This window comes from Notothenia rossii (assembly GCF_949606895.1).
Source record: "Notothenia rossii genome assembly, chromosome: 5".
In the NCBI taxonomy this organism is placed as follows: domain Eukaryota; kingdom Metazoa; phylum Chordata; class Actinopteri; order Perciformes; family Nototheniidae; genus Notothenia; species Notothenia rossii.
The window spans coordinates 85,442,700-85,468,156 of NC_136903.1; the positions used below are offsets into that span (position 1 = coordinate 85,442,700).

The 25,457-nt window shown below is 41.2% G+C and overlaps 1 protein-coding gene across 5 annotated transcripts in view; it reads right to left on the reverse strand.

The window, feature by feature from the left end:
• frmd4ba (FERM domain containing 4Ba) overlaps positions 1–25,457 on the reverse strand; it is a 58,381-nt gene that overhangs the window by 21,307 nt on the left and 11,617 nt on the right. Inside the window, exons 1-11 of one of the 5 annotated variants that reach the window (XR_013808110.1) lie at positions 17,467–17,770; positions 13,380–13,445; positions 12,474–12,568; positions 12,193–12,285; positions 11,839–11,923; positions 10,542–10,598; positions 10,136–10,158; positions 5,429–5,512; positions 2,911–2,976; positions 1,376–1,433; positions 547–633 (exon numbers count right to left, since the gene is read on the reverse strand). Coding sequence is in view for 3 of the 5 variants with exons in the window: in XM_079680762.1 (XP_079536888.1) it covers positions 547–633; positions 1,376–1,433; positions 2,911–2,976; positions 5,429–5,512; positions 10,136–10,158; positions 10,542–10,598; positions 11,839–11,923; positions 12,193–12,285; positions 12,474–12,568; positions 13,380–13,445; positions 17,467–17,628 (876 nt within the window). In the remaining 2 variants the exon portion in view is untranslated. Of the gene's footprint in view, positions 1–546; positions 634–1,375; positions 1,434–2,910; positions 2,977–5,428; positions 5,513–10,135; positions 10,159–10,541; positions 10,599–11,838; positions 11,924–12,192; positions 12,286–12,473; positions 12,569–13,379; positions 13,446–17,466; positions 17,773–25,457 lie in introns of those variants that run through there. The other 4 variants (XR_013808111.1, XM_079680762.1, XM_079680763.1 and 1 more) reach the window with 4 other exon arrangements.

The following is a 25,457-nucleotide window of genomic DNA, read 5'->3' on the forward strand; positions in this document are numbered from 1 at the left end:
CTTTTATAACCAAAAAAGGACCCTTGTATGCTATTTAATCCAGAGTGTGTTGCTATTTGCACATGTTCCCCTTTAAACTTTGCACGTTGAGTCGATTTATATGGCTTTGACAATTCACTCCACTGTTACTAGTTGTTCTGTGTTTGCTCTTACACCTACAGCCTTGACTGAGCAGCACGTACTGATACTCCAAAATGTTTTCCCCATCCGTCTTCCTCTTTCTCCTGACTGACTGACTGACTGACTGACATGGGAACCAGGGTCTTAATTACACCTATTTACAGTGTGTGTGGATCATTAACCAGCTAACAAGAGGACATGAAAGCTCTGTTTTCAACCAGCCATTCAAGTGCAGTCACAGTCACGCTTAAGTGTACATACTTCCAAGAGAAGTTTAAAGCAAATAGGTTTGAAATATTATGTTTTTGGTTCATTACAAACCAAAAAAAGATTTTTTTAAAAAACAACTCTACACAAACAAACATATAAAACAAAGAAAATAAAAGACAGTAAATACAACAGATGTAAAAAAAGAGTTGCTCCTACCTTTCTTGGCTTGAGTTTATCCTGCAGGTCGTACTGTCCGATGCCTTTGTAGCTGACGCCCAGCCACCACGGTAATCCTTGCTTGTCCTGCAAGAAAGCACATGCACACACACCACTCATTAGAGGTGGCTTTATTGGTGAGGGGGTTTGAAAAAGGGCTGTTACTAAAGCAATTACCCCATTAGGCTCCCAGCAACAGCAACACAAGAGGAGATCAAATACATCCAAGCCTTAAAAAGCCCCCGCAAGCCTGACTGAGTGTTTTTAACGCCACCGTCTGATCTCCCCAGACGCCTTGATCTAACGAGGTTTGGTTGGGAAAGTGAGTGGATGCATGTAGAAGGGAGTTATAGCTAAACTTAACGTAATTATGTGGAGTCTTTCATGCACGTGTAGCTGCTTTCACTGAATAAAAAGGGTAAACGTATGTGTTATAGGGCTGTCGATTTGGTTAAAGAATCGAATTAGGATTATTTTGAGTGACATTGCAAACGCGATATGATTTGCGTTATTGAATGAAATGATCATTTTTCAAGCATTATTCACATCACCATAGAAACATATCGAATTGATTATAGTGTGATTTTTTTGTATCAGTCTGTATAATACTGTTTGTAGGCCAGGCCACACTTTTCACATATTTAGCCTTATCCAAATACTGAGGTTGCAGCAATTTGGCTATTGCAATAGTCCATAAAACCAAAACAATTGATTCATTGTGCAGCCCTAATAAGGCAAGATGAAATGCAGAGAACAAATGAAGCCAGCATGTTGACAGAAGCTTGTTCAAGAGGTTAAGCTGCTTTATGACTGGGGGCAGCACTGTTACCTTCACTTGGTAGTAATGGACTCCGTATGTTGGCAGGGACTCCGCCAGCGCCAGATACCTTCACAGAAAGAGGAACAGGTTAACGGGAAGCCCCTCCCCTTTACACTTCATCACTGTCCACCGGTGGCTGTTGTTCCGCATACGGAGTGCGAGTCAAGCTACAGTCATTGAGAAGCCACGGCCATTTGCAGTGGCAGGCCGATCGATTGGTTTCAGGGCCGTGACAGAGTCCATTGATCAGTTCAAGGGGACAAATCATCCGAGCGTAAATGACCCAGGGGTTGCTATGAGTTACAGTCCCGGGAAAAACACAGTTGGAGGGCGGAAGGGTTTGACTTCTTTCAAAGTTTTCTTTTTACAATTAACAGTAGAAATGAGGAAGGCACATGGAAATGACACGGTTGTAGAAAATGAAAACCATCATTCATTGTTTCATCTTTACTGAAGATTTCCTTAGGCTTGTTTTTGTTTACAAAGGAACTGACCAGGAGGGACACCTTGATGACAAAAAGATAAAAACACATTTTGAATAATACCTTCTTAACTCAAATGAAATCCGGTTTGAATTGTAATCAGTGTTTCCGCCAGACCAGGGCTGAGAGGGCGTGCACCCCGAGAGTTGGGGGGGAGGGGGGTTGTGTGACGTCACGTGACTTGAATTTTGAATTGAGCCGTCCCTTATAGATACGATCTCTTTACGTATTAGTGATGGGAATCCCGGCTCTTTTTAGTGAGCCGGATCATTTGGCTCGACTCACTAAGTTTAGCACAGTTTACCACGGATCCTCAGTTTTGCCGCTGCGAGGCTCCGGCGCTCGCAGTTCACGCGCGTGCTCCACTAGCACCCCCCCGTCAAGGCTCGCCGGCAGTACACGTTCCGTCAGAGGAACACGCTTTGCTGGCAGCGAAAAAGAATCCCACCAGACTCCTTTGCCCCTCCAACAGAGGGATGTCCTTTTTACTTTTCGTCATTTCAAGCGCTAAAAACTCGACCTTCTCTCGAATTATTTATTTTTTTGGACGCCCTCGGCTCGAGTTCAGGCGTTCCGGGCTGAATGAGGGCGTCAAATGACGGCAAGACGCCCCACTGGCGGAAACGCTGATTGTAATCAAACACTGCTACTCTGCTTGTTCACAAGAACATGTGCTGATCTATTAGAGGAGAAAATGAGGTTCATCTCTGGATGGATGGGAACATTGACTCCTGTAGAATTCATAAAGAGTAACTGATTGCTTTTGGTTACACTCCTATCAATTAAAAAACTGTCAATGTTCCTAAGAACACATAAAACAAAAGCAAACCAAATAACATCATACAGCTTAGATATGGAGCAGCGGAAACACACAACAAGCCAAGGCTGGCCTGCTGCCGGCCCCTCTAATTAATAGCACATTCTGGCACGGTGACAATCAGCCACCTCTCACAACAACAGACACAACACTGCAGACACAAGGGGTTAAAGAGGGGGAGGGGCATCAGAAGCAGTAGTGTGTAACACAAGTTAGTCTTAAAATAAGTATTATTTTGAACTTACTGCACAATGGCTTGTCCTCTGGTCAGTCCCTTCAGCTTCTTGTAATGTTCAATGACTTTGTCCTCACTGCAAATGGAAAGATGAAACACTTAATGAAAAACCCATCGAGTGTTACACATTCCAGCACACAGAGGGATTGTGAGTGGGCTCTTTCTTTGACACACATTCTGCCTGCTCATGCAGTAAATGCAGTCTGGCCTGCTTGCCAGCTGATAGCTCTCATCTAACTTCTCCTGCAAAATGCATCCCATTTACTTCCCACTCTAATCATCCCTTTTTAATAGAATTGAGAGACTGCGAAACTCGCCTGAGGCTTAGTGGACAGACAGAGACAACAGAGAGGTGTTTTCATGTGCTCACCAATGCCTGTGATTTTAATTTGTGTATTAAAGTGAGCCTGCAGCAGCCTCACATGACCGGTGAGCAGAAGAGGGGGGGGGGGCAACAACAGCAGTGTGGATTGAACAGACAGATAGGAATCCTTTAGATAGACAGTGGCTGTCAGCACCTCCCCGAGCACTCGCAGGGCTAATGTGCAAACGTAATTAACGCGACCCGGGCATTAATTAGTCACCACATCAGAGAGGAAACCATCTGCCAAGTACCGGGATGGTCTAGTAGGCACCGTAACACCCAAAAGGGTTCTTCTGGGGAAATAAACGCCTTTTTACGACCAGGTGGTCCTGACCACTGAGGTGAGTCGACAGCAGAATGTTAGGGGCTTTACAATTTATCAGAGGTGTCAAAGAGGAACTGGTGCCTGAAAAATAAACAGCACCTCGGCAGTGCGATATTTAGGAGGCAGGAGACACGACGTGGTAACTGCACTTTAAAATGTTAATATCAGTCTTTGCTGTAGAAGATTCATTCCTTTATCTTTTTATTTTTCTGTTGCATTTTAGAAGAACACTAACGCCCCGTCCACAAAGCAGCTTTAAAAAAAATCTTCCAACGCTTCTCTGCCCATTAACTTTGAATGGGGTGACGTCACTTTGCCTCGCTTTTAGCCAAACTGCATTGTGGGGAAGCAAAGCGAAGATTTCCAGGATTTTCAGGATTCAAAAGTTGAGCAATGTTCAACTTTTGAAGCTGAGCTGGAAGCGTCAGCCAATCAAATCCCATTTATGTAAATCTGACAGTACAAGCGCTAGCCAATCAAACCGTGTGTAAGCTGGGAGAGCCATACGTGTTCATTTCCTCATATTCCAAACGAGATATTACGGTAGCAAATCACCCGGTTCTTTACGACCAGTACTATTTACCGGGATACAAACCGGAGGAGCCAGGCATGGAGGGAGGTGGCAGAGACAGTGGGTGAAACTGGTAGGTTTTTGCCTGTTTGGAGAGTTTATATCCAGTTTACTTCGTTTTAACATTGCTATTGCTTTGTATGTCGGGGGCGGGAGATTCATGTGATTGGTTGTTGGTCGCGTTGCTCGCAAAAAATCCCCAAGTTTTCAGACACGCCCACCTCCAAGATTTTCAAGATTTTTTCAAAGCTGCTGCGTGGACGGGGCGTAATAAGCAGCATATTCTTCATGTACAATATTGACGTTCATCTGCACACCTTGACGTATGGGAAGGTGATTAGGAGAGGACGCATGGTCCATTTAGGTTACAAAGATGAAATGTTATGGCAACAAATGAGATTGTATGAGTTGTTATGCTTAAATGTGTGTGACCAGATGAATGTCTATGATTAGGAAAAACCATATCATTTTGTAGAACAGCCAGAGCAGCGAGATAAGGGGGAGTGGAGTCACCGCCTGCCCTTATTATCCTTTTCTATTTCTGTATACATTTGGTCAATTGAGACTGATGCAAAGCCAGTGTTTCCCCTAGGTTTACTGCTTTGGGGGGGTGCTGCCTGAGCGGGGGGACGGGGGGACGGGGGGGGGAAATGGGGATATATATGTTTTAAATCCTCTGGAGCAGAGAGAGGAGCTATGGATTATTGTTATTGATGAATGCATCAGTGTTTCTTAGGGTCAAAAAACACTAAACTCACAACTTAAAATGAAAGTGTCAAGTTTATTTAATAAAAGAACACATGTTCAATGTGAAAAGTGACAGTAGTTATAGATTAGTTGCAATTTGGTGTTATATATATTTATAAAAAAAAAAGATTATAATTTTTTTTTTTTTAAACACCTTGAATTTCAGGGGGGGCAGGGCGCGGGGCTCCGTTGGCGGGGTGCAGCGCCCCTCCAAGACAATGGTAGGGGAAACACTGAAAGCACTTACAATGGTGTGGCTTATTTGAAGCAAATGTACGGCTTTGCATTTCTGTTGTTGCTGTTGTCCATGGTTTATCGCACTTATTGTAAGTCGCTTAGGATCAAAACATCAGCTAGATGAAATGTTATGTACTGTAGTGTAGTGTAGTGTAGTGTAATGTACTGTACTGTAGTGTAGTGTTAGCCAAATTGTATATTTTTCCTCATTTTGTGTATCCCTAGAACCTTGTGGAGAAAAGACTGTGATATTGGTTAAAATAAACATATCAGCCCCAACTCACCAGTAATTGAGGGATGGGTGCTCCTGTAACACTCTGGTGGGCAGAACTGGGAACTGCTTCAGGTGAGATCTGGCAGCCTCAGTACTGGAAAACAAACAGACACAACTTGAATACAGAATGTATTCATTCATAACAACAAGGGTCCTTTATAGTTACACATCTATGCTTTAGATACGAGAGAGAGCAAAGCACCAACATGACACTGTTGATTGATGAGAGACAAGTTATCACTGTCCAAAGACTAACTCCTCCACATCCTTTACACAAAGTCAGTTGTTATGTCCTGAAACACAGAAACAAAAACGTAAAGCACTACGTCGTTGTTTCACTGCCGGTTGCTCCATACTAACAAGTGGACCTTAAGGAAAGGGAGATATATTAACACAAGTGTATCAACCTCAAAGTCTGAAGCTGCACAAAGAACCTTTCTCCATGTGTTTGTACTTTCACAGTGTGGTTTGAATTTCTATCTTAAGGCATTGCAGCAATAACTCATGTTGGCAAACTTTTAGAAAAGGTGCAGTGGCAGGATTATATTTTCATCTTTCTTATCTATAAAAATGTGTACTGCTTGCCAAAACTAAGCTTGAGTTTCATTCATGTCTTGCCAGATTTCATTTACAAAGCCCACGTAGATCCTTTAAGCAGTACAGAGCCCTTTAAGGGACTTGGCTAAACATGTTTTAAAAAACACCAAAAGCACATTTCATGCAGGTTCTCAACAGTCATGCACACTGCAGGTAAACTACTTCATATTGATTGACTTTCACAGATAAGCTAATGATCCCACGACAGAAGTAACAGGTTTGTTTAACCAAAAACACAAACATGTTAATAAAAAGGCTTCAAGTTAAAAAGAAAAAACAAACCAGCCGTGTTATCTGTACGGACAAACTGTGGTGTTTGTTACTGTCAAGGTCTATGATAGTGAACTATGAGTCACTCCAACATCATGTGGGAGGGAGGACTAGGTCTACAGTTTCTCTGGACAAAAAAGGGCTCTGGCTTTGAGGGCCAGTCCACTAGAGAACTGAACAAAAGCCATTCACAAGCACTTGGCAGCCTCTCCCCGTGTTGAAAAGCATTGTACGCGCACCGGTGCTGCTGCAAAACAGCCCGTGGCCTCTGAGACAGAAGTCCAAATGTGTAGGTCAACGATCAATGATATACAATATTAGAACATCCCCAAGTATTGTGTCAGCTAGAACAATAGAGTGGGGCGGGGATGACAGATTGTTGTGGAGCAACCTGGAAGTTAGCATCGCAAAGGGCTCCCTCTACACAAATAATTGAGATTTTTCCATTGGATTTTGGTTTCTTAAGCAAAAAACACAAGATCTTTGGGATACTTGCATGTTTTGTTCAGCAGGGTTTTCTCCACAATTTAATACCACTATAACTGTTGAAGACCAAATGCAATCGCAAAAGTTAGAAAGCTAACAATAGCCTAAAAACAAACCACATTAGTCGTACTGTATGGCAGCACATCACCACCGATAGGCTAAAGGTGGACACTGCTTGGCGTTAAGTAGTGTCATTGGTCACTTGTTAGTAACTGCTGTCAGTATTATCTTATATATTTTATGTTGTCGAACAATTTCAAATGAATGCTTCAGCTTGTACTAAACACAGTCTATATCACGAAAATCGTAAAAAAACTGTTGAATTAAAGTGTGTTAAAATGCTAACTCATTTCCAGGTGTACTCACTCAGTCCTGCACCACTCTATAAAGCCAACATAACAATCAGTTGATTCTAGGTCAATGGCCATTTGACCTTGAACATCCATTTTTGCTTCCTTCTTTAACAGATGATTGGAGTTTAACAGCCGCTGACATGGGGGGGACATGGCCATGATGATCCAGTTATGTGAACGAGCTTACTAAACAAAAACACGGGCAGAGGCACTTGAATCACTCTTCCCTGTAGCTACCTCTCCTAGGTTGACTGAGTTTTGCTGCCACGGCACTTCGCTGTGTGTTTGATGGCATACATTTTACGGGGAGCTGGGGCCTGGTGTTGTCGGGGTGATCTACTCCACAACCGCGCTGCCCCGTCAGCAATCTGGAATTCATTACTACGTCTGTTATCTCTCCACAGCCTGCAGCGCGGGGGCAATTCCTACACCCGGTGCAGCCCAGCCCAGCGTACCCAGCGTGGGGAGAGATAATACTCATGTGTCAGCTATTCCACTACGCTGAGACGTGGTGACTGTGTGGAGGGAACACAATGAGAGGGCCTGTTGCTGTGAATGAACCACTAACTACAGGCTACACCTGCAAATAGAACTAAGGACTAAAACCGTCTGGGTGTAATATTCTTTCCGTGGGTAAGATTTAAACACAAATGATTGTGTTAATCAAAGTTGTATGGCAGTTATTTATACAATATGTTATTTTCTGCCGGGAGGGATCTCTTAATCAAAACCATAACAAAAGACGGGGTTTGCTGCTATTGGGAAGTAGCGTGGGATCATGGGAGTTTGACATTGAAGTCAAGATATCCCAGTTGTTGTATCATCTGTTGTTCTGGGTTTTTTTGCCAGGTTATTTTACCATAACAAACGATCCAGGTCATACTGTTAAAAACTAACTTATACACTCAAATATTTACACACTTAACTATTGTATTGTAAAAATGTGGCTTAATACTGGATGAAGGGTTGATGAAGCTCAAGGGGCGTTGGTGAACTCCAGTTCGAATCCCGCCTTGGCCGCCACTGCGTCAGGCCGTTGTGTCCTTGGACACTTTACCCGCACTTGCTCCCGTGGGTAATGTCCACAGTAATGACTCTTACATGCCTAATTGATTTCCTACTGTTTTCTACAACCCCTTTAACCAACCTCTTGAGAGCAGTTTGAACTTGTTGCAGTCAGCTATGGGTTAAACCTCCAGGTGGTGTGAATCAGTACGGTAAGAACAGAACGCAATGCAAAACTGACATAGCAAAAGAAAAAACTGAGACAAGTACAATTGGAAACCCGATGGTGCATTAATTCAATGCACAGCAGGGGGTTGGTCCACACCGCCTCGACAACAGTGAGTCCTCCTGACGCCAGGTTGTCTGCCATTGGACAGTGGGTCTGGCTCATCCCTCTTAAGGCAGCTGGCTGGAGGAGGAGGAGGAGGTCTCCCTAACTCCTCCACAGCTAATCTTGCAGCTCCAGGGCCCTTTTGCTCATACAGTGCAGAGACATTTATATAATATGCTTTATGAGGGGAATTACCGGGCCTGTACTCTTAGAGAAGAAGGTATAAAGGACAGTAATGAAACACTGCTTCAGGACAGCAGGGGATGCATCACTTCAAAAGAATAGTGCTAGATTTGTGTGCTACTTTCAAATAAGAGAAGAGAAGTTTGAGGTAAACAACTTAACTGTGTTTTATTTTATGTGTCACAGCCTAACGTCTAAATCAGAATGTACCGGAGAAAGTAGTATCTGTGCAAAGAAAGATATTTTGGGTACACTCCTATTCTCGCTGATTCTTCCAGATTTGTTGGCAGGTTGTCTTTTACTGTGCTTTCAGAATCAGTACAAAGTGCAGCCCATCCCCACTCCCACATGAGATGAAAGTTCAGACCACACACTGCACTTCACACTGAAGTAGTTTGTAATCAAAACACTGAGGAGGCATAAATCTGCACCAATGCTGCAATGACGAATAATTAACATTTACCAGGGCAATCATGCCTGTGTAGATAATGGGGCGCTTTAAGAGCTTGAGAAAGTGTAGCCAACTTTTTTGCAACAGAACAAAGGCAATGATTTTGACAAGGGCTCAAACTGCATTTTCAGCATTGCTTGTATCGCCATACAAACAGTACACGTGCAATTCCTTACAGAGCACACATCTTTGTGTTAACATAATGGACAGGGAAGCCTTTAGAGGCGACGCTCTGGGACAACACACAGGTTGTGCAGCTTAGTCACTCACTCAAAGTGCTTTTTTTCAACTTATCACAGCCAATGCCCTTCACTCCCACGGCTGACAAAAAAACAACATACCTTATCAGCAGGTCAAGCCTCTGAAAGCAAAGTCCACTATGAAAACATGAGCAGAACAGACTATCTAAGTTTTGTACAGAGCCTCCCATCAGTGTCATGGACCAAATCTTCTGCACACAATGTCCATGCATTTGTACAAACTGTTTGTCAGCTCATATGACATTTACTAGGAGATGACGCAATCACAACATGTCAGAAAAACAACTTGTTGCAAGTGTAAACATATTGCATGGGCCAAAGAACAGCCAAGAGATTTTAAAAGACAATGTTTGGCAGCAAGCCAGCAGGGGGTTCAGGCCAATGTCACAAGAACAAACCAAGGAAATTATTAACTAAAGGAAGTATAGTATAAAACAAAATCTAAACCGAGCCAAGTTGAACATTAACAGGCTATATACAGTCATCATTTGTACACTGAGCACTAACCAAACAACTTGACACACCAGGCACTGCAGCATTAAAACTAATTGAAACACACTAAACTTTAGAAATAGGTAACAGATGCCTGTGTTAACCAAAACAGCAACATGTAAGTACATATAGCTTTTAAAATACTAATCTTTACATGTACAGGTTTTTTGTTTGAACTACTTTCAAGCCAATTTATCATGAATTGCTCCCTCAATACAATACAGCTTTGCACGTTTCTACATTTATTTCGTTAAAAGGGTTTTAGGTTATACATTTTAAAACGTCTTACCTTGTGTATTCTCCTTTAGCCTCCTTCAAAAAGAGGGAAATAATACAGTTAGTAAAAGCACTATAAGAAAATGCAATACGTATTAATTGATTTAACGTAACTGTTATGTTAGTGTTAGCTACCTGAACCATCTGCTACAATGTTAACTTTACACGATAAAACATCAAAACATTTAGTTTTACCAAATGTTAATTTATCTAGTACTGGAAATAACACTAACTAAAAAAACTGGCACATTTAAAAGCACATTTTAATTATACAAGAGACAGTTTCTTAAATAATAGCCCCGACCTAAGAACCCTCAGGAGAGACAACTGTTTTCAAATATTACCAACCGTCTCCATTCATGTTGCGGGTGAGTGACAAACATTTCAGTGCAGAAAGCCTGCGATAAACTCCTTCTTACCTGCAATGCGAATGCGGCTAACTTGAAAACATTTTCACTCTCCACTTCGATGGTCCCCTGTTGTAAAAAATGTTGAAAATGAACGGTGTCTTTTCGTAAATACCATGCACACACAAAGTGTAGCCCGTCCGAAACACTTGACTTGAAAATCCTCCTGTCCCGTACCTCGTCCCACTGTTACCGACCGAACCACTGCCGCACACACAATAAGGTGTGTGTGGAACTATCCCTGAAGTATGTTTACTGCTGTTCTGCAGCGCCTGAGTTAGCCTAAATTTTCTACAGGCGACAAAACACACACTGGTCCCCAGCAAGACTAGTCGAAGGTCCTGCCTGGAGCTACAGCCCCCTCTGTAAAGTGGTACGGTCCGAAAGCAGGTTCAACAGTCTCCGTCTCCCATGGTGACCAGCCAGCTCTCCCCGCGAAAAAAAAGCTGCACTGCAACGTCTAATCATATGCTGCATTCAAGTGCTCCTCGTACGGTTCCAAATCCACATACAGCAACTACCTTCCTAGAACTGTATCGATATGGCTGGTCACACTTTGTCCTTTATTTGAATTTCAGCCAAGTGACTACACAAGTGACTGTATTACGTTACTTTTCTTACAGTCCGTTATAATATTGTGTGTTAACATACTAAAATATCGTTGTATTATTTCACTTTAAACTATGTTATCCAATTGTTTTGAGGAGACACTTGCTACAAGACTCATGTGAGGATTTACTTTGCTTTAAAAGCTACAAAATCTACTTAAATCAATCAAAACAAAAATACCCCACCTTATCCTGATAATAGCCTTAACCTGTAACTTTTCAAAACTCTGTAAGTGTTGAGAAATACTTTTGAAGGAAATACTAACAGTTGCATCAAACAACATATTGCTTGCATGACCGTATGAATCATACGTTTGCCTGAAAGTGTGACACTTCAAACAGCACTTGAACGCAGCACTAAGAGCAACAGCCGTGTGCGTCAAGAGTTTCAAAAAATGTAAATGTTGTGACATTACTGAGACACTTATTTTTGTAATAAACAGCATGGTATGAATCATTTCAATATAAACACAACATAAATATCCAACATATTGATCATCTGACCAGCAGCCCCAAGTTTAAAGAAATCTGTTGGCCATGAATATGTAAATTAAGACTTTTTTTCCTTTCAATTGTTGGATAGACATCTTATCATACTATCAACTACGGTGTTTAATGATCTGGAACTGAAGGATATACAACATTGAATTACTGGGATATAAACATAAATATATGCTTAAATAATGCTTAAAAACACTTACATTAAACACTAAAGATTTAGCGTTCAGGAAGAAGAGCTCCACTGTTGCGTTGTCTTTCAAGTAGGTTATCTTCTCAATGTAAAATCTGAGAAGAAATGTGTAGGTCAATACATTTAGCATTTAATCAGAGACTTAATAGTAGTGAAAGAGTTTATCAATCACATAAAAAGCATGTGTAAACTGTTGCATCGGTGCCACCTGCTGGTCAGGACATGCCTTGGAGGCCATAAAGCTCTCAACACACAAACCATATTCTTCTTATTGGGCCTCTCCTTTCTTCGGTATAGGCTGCAGTTACTAATAAAGCACAGCAGTATTCAACATTTGGCAAGCTTTTACAGTAAAAGCACTCACCTCACGAGGAATTTGAGTTCCAAAGGGCCCGAAGTCTTGGAGAAGTCATGATCGAGGACTTTACGATCCAGCTGGAGCCAGTTATTCTGGCCCCTGTTCAGGGGAAGAGGAACAAATCATGTGTTGAAATACTGCTATCCTAAACGCTTCTGTAAAAAAAGGATTGGTCCTTAATCAACCAACCTCTTTCATTTAAAGAAAATGTACTGTATACAAAAGCAAACACACACTGCCAAATGTTTTGTCTGTAAAAAGCCTGTAAGAGTAGGAAATGTACTTACGTGTCATCTATGTAGCTCAACCCAAAGTATTCCTTCTCCTTCAGGGTAAAATGTGAAGCAACCAAATCTAACAGCTCACGGGACAACAGCTTGGGCTGTAAAGTTTAGATTAAAAACAAAGACATTCAGTCAAGATTAGAGCTAAAACTAACAATTATCTTTCTAGATTAATTGATGAATCTTATGGTCTACAAATTGTTAGAAAATAGTGATAAATGTCCATCCTATTTTCTCAAAGTCCAAAATGATCCCTTTATATATATTTATCTTGTTTTTCAAGTTCATTTATTCTTGCATTTTACTTGCACTATTGTGTCACCTTGTCTTTTTCTATGACTTGATGTCTTAATTATTGTATTTTGCACTGTTGGAAGAGCCTAGGATTTAATATCTTCATTGCCAACAACTACGCTGTATTGTGCATATGAGCATAAAACCTTTGAGCCTTTAAATATGTTGAATCCAAACCCCAAAGATAGTAAGTTTAATATGATATAGAACAGTGAACAGCAGGGCCTCTTCCTATTTGATGGGCTAAAACAGCACTTTCTCCCATCTTGTATGAAAAATCACTTTAACGATTAATCTGTTATCAAAAAGTCGATGATTATTTCTTCTGTAATGACTTATCAATTGGTCGACTTATTGATTTAACTTGAGTGTAGATCATTATTAAACTAAGCGGTGTGTGAGACACTGTGAAACAATGAAAATGACAAAAGGTAACCTCAATTTGACGAGGAATCGAAGCAAAATAGGAACCACAGGATATTCGATTAGGACTTCTTTACAATAATTAACTACAGACATAATGAAATCCTACAAAATGTCAGCACATGACTATAATCTCACAGGTCTATGCAGCCTAGTTTGTATCTGAGGAGGCGAGCAGAAAGTGTCCTCTACCTGAACCAGCAGCTCCAGCTTCCTGTCATCGAGGAGGTGAACCTGACACTGACGGCCCTCTGTCATCTGCAGGAGAAAACACATGAGACATGACAACACAGCCACTACACAAACACACTATCTCTCCACCTCTCCACTCAAAGCTGCTCTTCCACCATTTCAGCCCAGGGGATAAAACATTTTTCTCTCGAGTGACTCACCTGAGTGTCATGTTTGCCTTTGTGCAGAATGAATAGGTAAAAGGAGCCACCACACTGCAAAATATCAAAGTAATTTGCAAGACGCTCATTTTTATCAGTGTAAAGTGTATAAAAACTAGATATTTCAGCCGTAAATCAGCTCTTTATAGGTGCACCATGGATCATAAAAATACTCTGAGTTCCTCCACACATGCTATTCTCTTTCTCTCCCACACATCCTTCCTCTGCAACAACACCGGTCTAAAGAAAATCCCTGTAATGTCAAATTCCCAAAGACAATGAAGTGCCACTGCATAGTTTAATTGAATTGCAGCTGCATTGTCTAAGCTGATGAATGGCTTTAGGATTCATTCTGTTGCACTCAGCAGAACTGCCTTTCAATGCAGGATAAGGTTTACATATTGTGGGGATGGATAATAGTTATATTTCAGTGTGTTAAACTTCTGCCAACGTTTAGTCTCATATTCTGTATTTAAACATTTTGTATTCTGAGGACATGGTGTGTGTATCATCTGCTGGGATGCTGTTTGTAAATGGAATCTCAACTGTTTTGATTGTAAAGAAAGAACTGTAGCTTTACACAGTGTATGTCTTATGTAGTGAATGGCTTAAATACAGAGGTCGTGAGAGGTCAAGTTAGAAAAAAGAAATCTCTTGATCTTTAATTAAAGGTAGGGTAGGTAATTCACTTGAGAAACACTTGTTGTTATATTCCATGGAAAGCTCTTAACATCCCGATAGCAATGAATAAATTAAATGCTTTGACAATAAATACATAAAAATATTTCATCTGTGGAAGCCGTGGCGCTGTAAAAAGCACAACCAATCATCTGAGCCGGCCCGGCTAAGCTAACTGGATGGCCTACCTGCCTGTCAGCCTTCCATCTGTGTACAAATGTATCTCGTGCCCTCATTGGTCATGTGCGCGTTCATGTGTGTTGGAGGAGGAGCTCTGTAAGGAAGTCTGAAGGAAGGGGCAGATTTTTTTTTCGGCTGCGTACTTTCAAATTATGCGCACTCTAGCTGGTTTCTCCATTCTTACCTACACTACCTTTAAGTCTGATCTAAATTGGTTTTCTTTCCTGTGTTTATGAGTTAAGAACCAGTAAAAAAAAACGTGTGTAATTCTTTGTTATATTTCAAAACAGGTCAAAACAATGTTGGTTAGGTTTTCTTTTGCCAAGATCGTTTTGTCTTTGTTTTTGTAATACTCATTATGGCCACAGGAAGCTGAACATTTCATGTTTTAAAGGCTTCTTTAAAGAAGTCACATTAATTCAACATAACTGGCTTACACAAAATATATACTTTGATATAGTGGAGGTAACGAAAAAGAGACAGCAGTGCATGCCAGAACCATTAAGTAAACCAAAAGCACCCATTTCCACCAGGACTGTTAGATCGCTTTTACAAACAAAAACGTATTTCATAAGAAAAGTATTGGGAAGATGCTTTATGATCATCTTCCTGGCAATAATCACTGTTATGTGGTTTTCTACATTGTTTCTTCATAATCTACTAATGGTTATTCCAGACCGTTTTCAACAGCTTCATTATGTTCACTTATCATCTTAAATTGCTGCTACTTAATATTTTACTATGAATAGGTATTTTTAGTTTTAATCTTTAGTAACATGTGCTTGCCTCTTTATGTCATATTTTAAGACTACTCTTTTTAGTACAGATTTCATGGAGAAGATGCAGATATATTCGATTACACTGTGAAACTTCTGAAATACCTCAAGCATGGAACTTAAATGAGTGTTTTTTTCAGTTAAACACATGTGGCATCCAAGTGTTTGGCTCCTGTGTTGGAAAGTGAGGGTCACGCTAGCGTCCAGCAAGAAGACGCCCTCTGGCTCCGTGTGTAAAACGTCACTTTTCTAGGACACATTGTTCTGAGCACCACAACAGAGCTGTCGTTCCACTTTATACGGCTCAAGTTGCTTTTTCACTTTGTTGTTTTTCAACGCCCTCAACCACAGTGAGATTTTAGAGTCTGCGGCTAAAACTGTACTTCTTAACAAACGTTTTAATATGCAGTCACGCTAACCCCACATTTCACCACAATACCATCTCAGAGGTCCTTCAAAGGAAAGACTAACCCTGACCAATAAAAATAAAAAGAATAAAACAACTGAAGCTAACCTCAATATAAACCACACCTGGATTTAATGTATCATGACATGAAACATAACTGTGGCAACAAATAGTTTAATCTGGGATTCATGATTGAATTAACCCTTTCTTGAATTGTTGTGTCTGTCCAGGGCACAAGCCTTTCCCATTTATCAATGCTGCATTGTTGCAGGGCAATGACATCAAAACATAAATGGACAAAGGCCTTTAGTTAACAGTCAAGCTCACAGCCAGCCATTGAGTGTAAGATTAACACTAAAATATATGCATGCTAATTCAAATCCAAGTGCTTTCACCTGAATGCTCAAGGACTTTTCACCTAGGATTTAGTGCATCTTGTGATATAGATATATTGTAGAATATTCACAATTGCATTAACAACAAAGAACTGGCAAAACTTCAAAGAAAGTTTCTATATTTCAGAGGCTGACAGATCACTGCACTCAGTCCCAGAAGAGAGGACCTGAGCTTCAGAGAGGACCTGAGCTTCAGAGCGAGGTCCCAGATGTTAAAGGAAAGGTCATCACAGTTACAGGGAGGTCGTCCCCCTTAAGCTCTGTCATTACGTCCTTGATTGTGCCCCCTTCACATGACCCCAAGGCCCACTGACCTGACCAGGATGAACTGGGGCCATCATGCATTTCTACTGCCTTATGAAGCAAAAGGTAGACCTGGTTAAAAGGGTAATGAAGCTACAAAATGAATGAAGTGGTTGCATGTTAACGCATGTGTAATAAGGATACAGCACACAAACAGGAACCATTCTGCACACTTAGTACTTTCACTTTGATTCTTGAATGCAAGACCTAACTTTCTAAATCACTAAATTCTCATTCAGAAACGGGAAGAAGGGAAAACTAATAAAAGGGATCTGATATTTCTTCAAGATAACACCAGACTCAAAGGGCTGTTTAAAGAGTTTCAGGTGTTGAATGTAGTTTTTACGGAAGAGATTTAGGGCCTGCCATCCGATATGGAGAATAATGTCTCATTTGCTGAAGCTAGTGGTTCAATTTGTTCTGCACATTTTTGACATTTCGACATATTCTCAAAGTTAAAAAATCCTCCTCTTGTTTATTCTCCTTATGCCTAGCTCATTCATTCCTTCATAACATTTAAAGGGAATTGCATATCCAAATAACTATCTTAATGTAAATGTTCTCAAGTGTAAGAAGGTACATTTTCATTTCTAATTTATACTTTATCTTTGTATTTGTATTGGTAAATAATGGGGGTAAATATAGCTCATAGCCCCTCATACATTTTCACATAGCAATACAGTCAGACAAAAAAAAAAATCAAACTAGAGAAACCTGACCATTTTCAATAGAGTTACCCCACAGACAGCGTTCAGGTGTTCCAACAATGCATTTCAAAGACAACTTTGAAAACTTTCTCCTCATCAGCCAGGCGGGGAGATCAAACGGCCGGTCATGCTGCTTTCTAATGACTGCCATATGCTGAGGGAGAGACCCTTGTTAAAACACATGCTCTGTGACTCACCAAGAGCCTGTGTCTCCTCACATCCACAACAATAAACACATGCATACACTAATGAGCCAGATGAGAATAAAGCACTGATTCAGATTATAATTAATTCAATCCATAAAAGTTCAATTCAAGAGATCCATCTGGCACTCAGTAATGAATCCAACATGCAGCCAATAAAGCAAACAAATCAAAACCGCTGTATTCAAACTATTTATACAGAATGATTTCCGCTGCCATGGCTCAAGGAGCTGTCATACCTGGTAGCATTTCCCAATCGTGAACCAGGCATCGAGGAAGCGCCTGCAGGGCATCAGTCCGCTGTTGTACCAGCTCCTCAGTGTCTGATGTGCCATGCTCCAGACAAGCTGACTGCCCGACGCCACCAGGTCTTCCATCCCACGTATGATGCGCACAGCCATGGTTTTAATGCCTTTTCCTACAGCTGCTGATGACGCCTCAGAACCGAGAGAAATGTGCCGACTACTTTGTTGTCCTCAAGCTGAAAGGAGCATGTACTCTGACACACACACACAGTGTCCTTACTATGTTTCCCCGAGCTGATGTAATGTCAGTGAGAATCGGTGCTCTGGAGAGGCTGGAGCGGAGCAGCGTGCCTCAGGCTCAGTGCTGGGCCCCGGTCCAAAACACTGCCTCATACAGTGCAAGGGAGGGCAGAACCACGAGGCTCTCCTCTCCCCTCCACATAAACACATTTGTAAACAAACAGAAACAAACACAGACTGGCCACTCCAACTTTAAAATCACTTTCGAACACAGTAGCATTGTGGTGAAAATGTTTTGTTTTTAGGCCATAAAATGAAGTTGCACCAAAATATGTTCTTTTATTTTTGCTCTACTAAGGGAAAAATGACCTCATCTTTTATTTTATTGTTTCATTTCAGCATTTATTGTCTAAAACAATGGGTGTGGGAATGGTCTTGTCGCTTTGCCTGGGCTGTGGGAGCAATTTCCTGAGGAGACCAGACATCTCCACCCAGTATATTGTGCAGGAACAGTTAACTAAATAATTGGTCCTGTTAGGATCAGCAGGGAGGGTAGAACTGACGGGGCAAAAACAAAAAATGCAACTGCAGGAGAAAAGATCTGGGGAAGGCTTTGATGTTCGAATGTAGACTCACAACCAGACGTCTTTGCTTTGCACAGCTGCAGTTAATAAGCAACATGTGGCACACAGGCCGCACACCTGACTCAGATAAACAATTCAGAGAACACTGAGAAAAGCAATGCAGAAGGAAAAGAGGAGATGGGGCAGCTCTCAGTGGAAACAATATCCTGCTGTGTGTTTATGTGACCCCAATTCTGAGAAAGCTTAAGTGTCCAGACAAAATACTGTAGAAGAGTGCTATTGAAGACAATGAGCGTAATGGTCTGAGTGAATGTAGCCAAAAGGCTAGAGGCGTAGAGCTGTGATTTTTTATTAATGTTTCTGACAATAATAGAAATTAAAGTAAATGAGTGCTGTTAACCACATCAACCTTCACGTACAGTTAGTTATCGTTTAGAAAACTTAGCACATTGAAACTACGGAAGCCCTGAGAGGCAGGAGAGAAAACTAAATTGTTGACATCCATTTTTATCTCAGTCTGTTCTTGTCAAAGTCACAGGTCAAATTAATGTTTTTGCAAAGAGAGCAAACTTTTTTTTAAGGATAAGTTTGTAATAGTCATTTCGGCCACAAAAGGCTGAAGTTCCACAATGCCCATTTCACTAAATAGTCATGAAAACATTCATGCTTTCCTCCAGGATTGTTTTCAAACACAAGTTAATTGTGTGACACACACACTTTATGAACCTTAGGTTTTAGATTGCGTGGAGAAATTAAGGTTTATCTGAGAAAAACCTAATTGCTTTTACTCCTATAGAGCATATCCAAGAAGATATGGGAACATTAAGGAACATAGAAAGATTTTCTTGACAAAACCTATTTGGTTTTACCTGATCTTAAATTAAAAACAGAGACAACTAAACAATTTAAATTAGACTCAGGCAACACATGACCACAGTTGTTTTTTTCACACTGCCCTCTCAGGGCTTTCATACGCAACACTGCACAGACAAGTAATAAACAAAAGCTTAGCGCCTGTCCCAAACAGTCATGCATCAAATTGCTTTGCAGCATGCAGTAACGCATGTGAGTGTAAATCTGCTCTGAAGCTCACATGTTGGAAATGAGCCTATTAATTACCACACTTATGCAGGCAGTGAACTGGCTACACTGAGCAGTGGTGAGCAGCTGTGACATTGGGCGCTGATAAAAAAAATGGGATTAAAAGAATATCTAAAACCATCCGGCACAAGCCTTTCCTTTATTGTAAACTGTACTGTGAGGAATAGTTCAGCATTTTGTGCTTATTTGTTTAATTGCCAAGACTAAGATGAGGAAATATTTACTACTGTCGGGGAATATAAATCCAGAGACAGAAGACAGTTTAACATAAAAACCAGAAAACTATTGACACCCCCTTTAGTCTTATATGCAACTGAACATAGTACAGTCTTCAGAATCTCTGAGGTCTTCTCGTCATAGGGTTGGCGAAGCAGAAGGTACCAGAAAGTGACTGCACTCGGACAGGAAATAGTCCCACACAAACAACTTGTTGTAAAACCAGTTTTATCTCAGACTATACTTTTTATCAGCGTTTCTTCTTGCCACTTGTTCACACTGTATACGGATCAATCGAAGGGCCATGATGTGGAGTTCACACTGAGCGTAAAACCGAACCCCCAGTCGGTTTCTATCCTGAGACACATCCAATAAAGTTTATTTAAACAAGGCATGCGAGTCCTCCTCAACAATGTTGACAAAGAGAGAAAATGGCAGTTATTGCAATATGAAGTAAGAAATAATAAAGGGAAATATGGAGCCACGGACGGTATGGGAGACTGGTATCAATCTTCTCATCTCAGTCTGTGACAGAAAGCAAATCATTGTATTTTCCAATTTCCTTTCAATCTATGGAAAAATAAATCCCCAGCTGTCGATGACTGTCAGGGAATCTCCTGATATAATATTTATCTTAAACACAATAGACACTCTGCTTCTTAATATACAGGCGGATATTGTAGAGTTAAACCAGAAATAATGCGAACAAAGCAAATTGTTACTCCACCATCCCACCGAAACAAGTCAATTCCCTATTTAAAGGACTGGAAGCACCAGAACCAGCTGACCATGATAAACACAGGCAGATGTGTGAGGCCACAGCTGCCTGGAGCGACAACTAAACAAAAGGTGGACATAAGCCGATGGTCATACACACGTTGTTGTCCACATAATGTTATGAACTCAGATACTCAGGATATAGGACCCAATTGCAACGACCCAGGAGACAGATGTAAAGTACTGGTAAGATACTTTATTTTCAGTAGGTGAACAAAAGTAAACACTAGGGGTACGGAAAAAAAACGTTTACGTAGTGAGGAACAAAATCTTCTTAGCATCAAGGAGAGCATAGATCTGACCTAGGCATGAGACAAGACGAACTGACAATGAACACTGGGAGACTGGGGAATTTAAACACACGACAACAAGACACAGGTGAAAACAATGAGGGGCGGGGCTGACGCTGATGAGCACAGGAGACACACAAGGGGAGGACAATCAGGAAGCCTGGAATGAGAGGTAAATGGTGAGTGACAAAAGAAACATAAAACAACATGAAAATGAAACTCTATTAACATTTCTGTCAGTGCACAACACATAATAGTTATTAATAAAGGGACTTTGATGCATGTAGCAGCACATGGTTTCTAAATTGTGCACACATGCATGAAGAAAACACATTTTAAATATTTGCCAACATTTCACCTCTATGATCACTCTTACGTAATCAAGAAAAGGTTCATTGGAAAATATGCAACCTACATTCTATTGGATTTTAAAAGGGCATTATTAAGCTTTTTGGGGGGATCTTTCCTGTAGTGTGTTATTTAGGTTTGTGTGCATGTAAATGGTCTGCAAAGGCTGAAATTCCAAAGTTCCCTCCAGAGGGAATGTATCTCCGAAACGCCTGCATTCGACCCTATGTTTTCGTCTGTAACATAGTGACATCATACGTAACACTCGCGCTTCTTTTGGCTAGTGCTCCAACACATTGTAAGCGACAAGGGGCGGCACATCTCTAAGCAGCTGACCAATCAGCCGGCCAGCTAACCAAACAGAGCAGACTGAGCTCTGGTTTCAGACAGAGGGTGAAAAGAGGTGGTAGAAGAGGTGGTTTATAATAATACGTCCTCTTAAAGACCAAAACAATTATGAAATCATGCAATATAGAGACACCAAAAAGAAAAGACTTTGTACTGTAAGAGTATGCAGCATTGTCTCTGGAGGTAAGCATACTTCTTTTGAACTCTCAAACACACACACACACACACACACACACACACACACACACGCACACACACACACACACACACACACACACACACACACACACACACACACACACACACACACACACACACACACACACACACACACACACACACACACACACACACACACACACACACACACACACACACACAAACCAAATGCCTGCAGGCAGTAGATAATCCCAGTTGATTTCCACGCTCTATGGGGTGAAGATGGGGTGAAGATGTAGGAAGATGCAACGACCTCAGCTAGAATCCGTCCGTGGGAGTGTGCGCTCAGAGAGGGCATCCCATGGGGAAGTGGGAATTAACTGTCTGCGCTGACTGAGAGACTGTCTATCTTACCCTCAAGTTGTTTGGGTTTCCACGTCTCTCTTTAACATAAAATTAAAGTTGTATCATTATCTTGCATACCATCTCATTAAAACCTAATTTCCTTTTCCCGTGGTGGCCAGCTTACCCTAGGATGTTGAAATGTGTCATAGCGATCAAGTGTTTCAGAGGTTGTGTGTGTGAATGCATCAATATGTGGATGCATGCATGTACATGGTCGTAGCTATAGTGAATTGGCACTTTTTAGAATTATTATAAAAAGAGATTACAGCAGCTAAAAGGCTAAGGCTTCTCGTTTTCAATATTTGTTATTCTCAACAGTCAGAAGATGATATAATGCCAAAACCTGCATTTAGGACAAAGCACAGTTAAATCCACAAAACAAAAAACTGGCAACAAATCAAATAATATGTGTAATTAAATTAAACAAATGAATACATAAATAAAACAGCAGCACTAAGAACCTAATACTTTCTGTTATATTTATGCCTAAACACTTTTAATACTTAACCAGGGGGCTATTCTTGTGCTTAAGATCTCTTATATTATCTGTTACTCAGAATCTCATCCTTTTTCTGCCCTTTTAATTGTCAGTTGAAACATTACATGTTTAACAAACTTTTCATAGAGCACATTATCAATTTTGAAAGAGGACTTTCAGCAGTCAAAATGCATTAAAGACCATTCTAGAATAGTATTCTTTTCATACTGACTTTTAAATGTCAATGCATGTCAGCTATTCTGTCATCTTGAGGAATATCATTTCACTGGCACTTCCATTGCCTTTGTAACTCAGTGGCTGCCGTCTCCAGCCTGGCACCACAGCTGTAAACCAAACACCATGACCTCACACAGGGTCCGTCACCCCCTCTGATGTCACTCCAGTGTCACTCCAATTCTCCACACAAGTCATGTGCTGAACACAAGACAGTGCTCACTTAAAGCAAGGCTCATTCTTTTCAAGGCTGTTGTTATACTTTGCCCCTCAGGCGGAGAACAATCAATTGTTGTTGAAGTGCAGCACTGGCTTCACGCTGCAATGCCCTTCTACAACCAGCAGAGGGTGAGATCGAGTGTCTCACGCAACCCTCAGGGACTGAAAGGGGAAATACATTTAGTGCTGGAAATTGGTAAATGATGCCGTCTGGAGGGTATTCCTATTATCTTCATGCCGATGTCACGCCCTTTCTACATAATAAAAGGGCTTAATTTCTCTCTCGATGCCTAGATTGAAGGTGTAATAGGAATACAGACAGGCAGGCTGTTACAATTTAGCCCCACTGCTTTGTTCAGTCCCAGAAATTCAGTTTTAATAGGCCTGAATCTGTTGAGAATACAAGGCAGGGCATGACAGGGGCGGCCGCGCTGCCAAGATCATCACATCTCCCTGTCCCTGGCCTAATTTCAACGCGGGATGGCAATTACCATGTACAGTAAGTGGTAGATTAATTGTCTAAAAGGGGAAGGCCTCTGAGTGATCATAATAGTCTAAGCGGGGCAGGCTAACAGCTGTCATCCTCACGGGCCTACAGCTGACGGGCCATGCCACATACTGAGTTGCAGCTGACGCGCTGAATGGGAGACACTCTGTGCAGTATGCCTGACACACTCCTCAACACACACACACCATTGTTGTTAGTTATCATGTGCTTGCCCCAGAGGACCCTGCCTGCTGCTCGCGTGTCAAGCTGCCTAAATGTAACTCGTAGTCAGAAATGGAGCAGGTGGACCCAGCTGACAGAAATTATGAAACTCGATAGGAAGATGATTTGTAGTCATACATCATAGATGAATAGATTAAGTTCATGAAACATGTAGCAGAGCCATCTTTGGTCACGCACAGAGCATGTACCACCGTTTGATGGGCTTTGCTACTGCAAGCCTGATGTGCGCGAATCCTGAAATGAATGGCTTCTGTCTTATTTGTATATAGCCTATGCATTGTAAATCAACTCATTGATTGACAGAAAAATACTTTTTTAATGGTCGATTAAAGTGGTTTTTCATGCAAAATTGACATAAAAAGGCTTTTGTTAGCTTCTCATAGTCTTTAGTTTGTTCTCCTTGTAGGCTATATCATATTTAAGTGATAAAGTGGGTTTTAAACAGAAAAAACTAGGAAATATAGACCCGGATGGACCATTTATTACACATTTCTGACATTTTATTCAACAAAGGATTGATATTTAAATGATTCCCCGAATTCATAGTGAAGGTAATCGTAAATTGTAGCCCGGTTTGTCTTTCTTAGACACATGCTTTGACAGCATTACATCAACAAAAAAAAGGAAAGGCAGATTGTAAAATAAGTCTGAGATTTTATGATTTTTTTTAACAACCATGCTTGTTTCTGCGTGGTTGCCATAAATCCAGACAGAAATTCTCGCTGAATATGTTTAACAAATCCACAAGACATCTTAATTGCAGCCAATTAACACCCTGTGATCAGGCTCCATTTGGCAAATGAATGGCGGGACAGAAAAGCTTTTTGTGTGTTTAGGCGCTACAGTCAATCTCAGCTTTGTGTGGCAAGGCAGGGGGTAGAAACAGAAAAAAAAATCAGCGAAAGAGGCGAGGGCCCGGAGGCTTCAGGCTGCCACCATTCGCTTGTCTGTTGGGATCTGTGGCAAACTCCTCTTGCTGCACAGGACGACACTCAGGGTCTCGCTGGAGGCCACAGGGCATCACAAACCATGCGGGTGTGTATAAACCAGATGCTATGTGGAGGAGGTCAGAGCGGGGGAAGTGTGTGAGGGGCAGGGGCCAGCAGCCCCTCACTGTCTGCTGTAACAAAATGTTGCCCCGAGGGGCTGTGGGTTCTCAGATTTGTCCAGACATCTCTTTGAAGGAGCATAAAGAGCCTGTGTCATGAGTTTTCAATATCATAGCCAAGGGATGGAAAATATGAATGGCCACTGCGGACATCTCCACAGGCGTCCAAATGAAACAAAGAGAAAGCAAAAGAGATGAAGCAGAGAAGGGGGAGGGGAGGAGACACCACCAGTGAGGGGCTGTAATGAGCCTTGAGGCGATGGAGAGGGGGACATTATAGCAGGAAGGAAAAAAAAGTAATAATTTAAAATTGTTTTGCGTCTAGGAGTATTAAACGCATATCATAAAAGCCTTTCCATATTTATGTTTAATGATCTGTCAGGCAATGAACCATGATAGTTCACTTATAGTTCAGTATGAATGCTGTTTATTATTAGCTATCCTGGGAATTAGTAAATGCAAAAGAATAACAACCCTTGGAAAAGTACAAGTGAATTAAAAGCATAATCTGTTTAATTTCCATAGATGATTATGCCTTAAGGGAGAGTGTGTGCAGAACCAAGGCTTTACATTAAGCTTCCTAATATGCTAGTTTAAGAGCCGTGCAGCCATAAGTGAACCTCAACTTTAAAGAGGGGTTTCCCAATGATCTGATGGGCCATTATTCAGAAGCAGCAATAGCCTGTAACATTCCCCATTGGACAAAGCGCCAATAGGCAATTTCCCTGAAAGCAAACACTAATTGTTC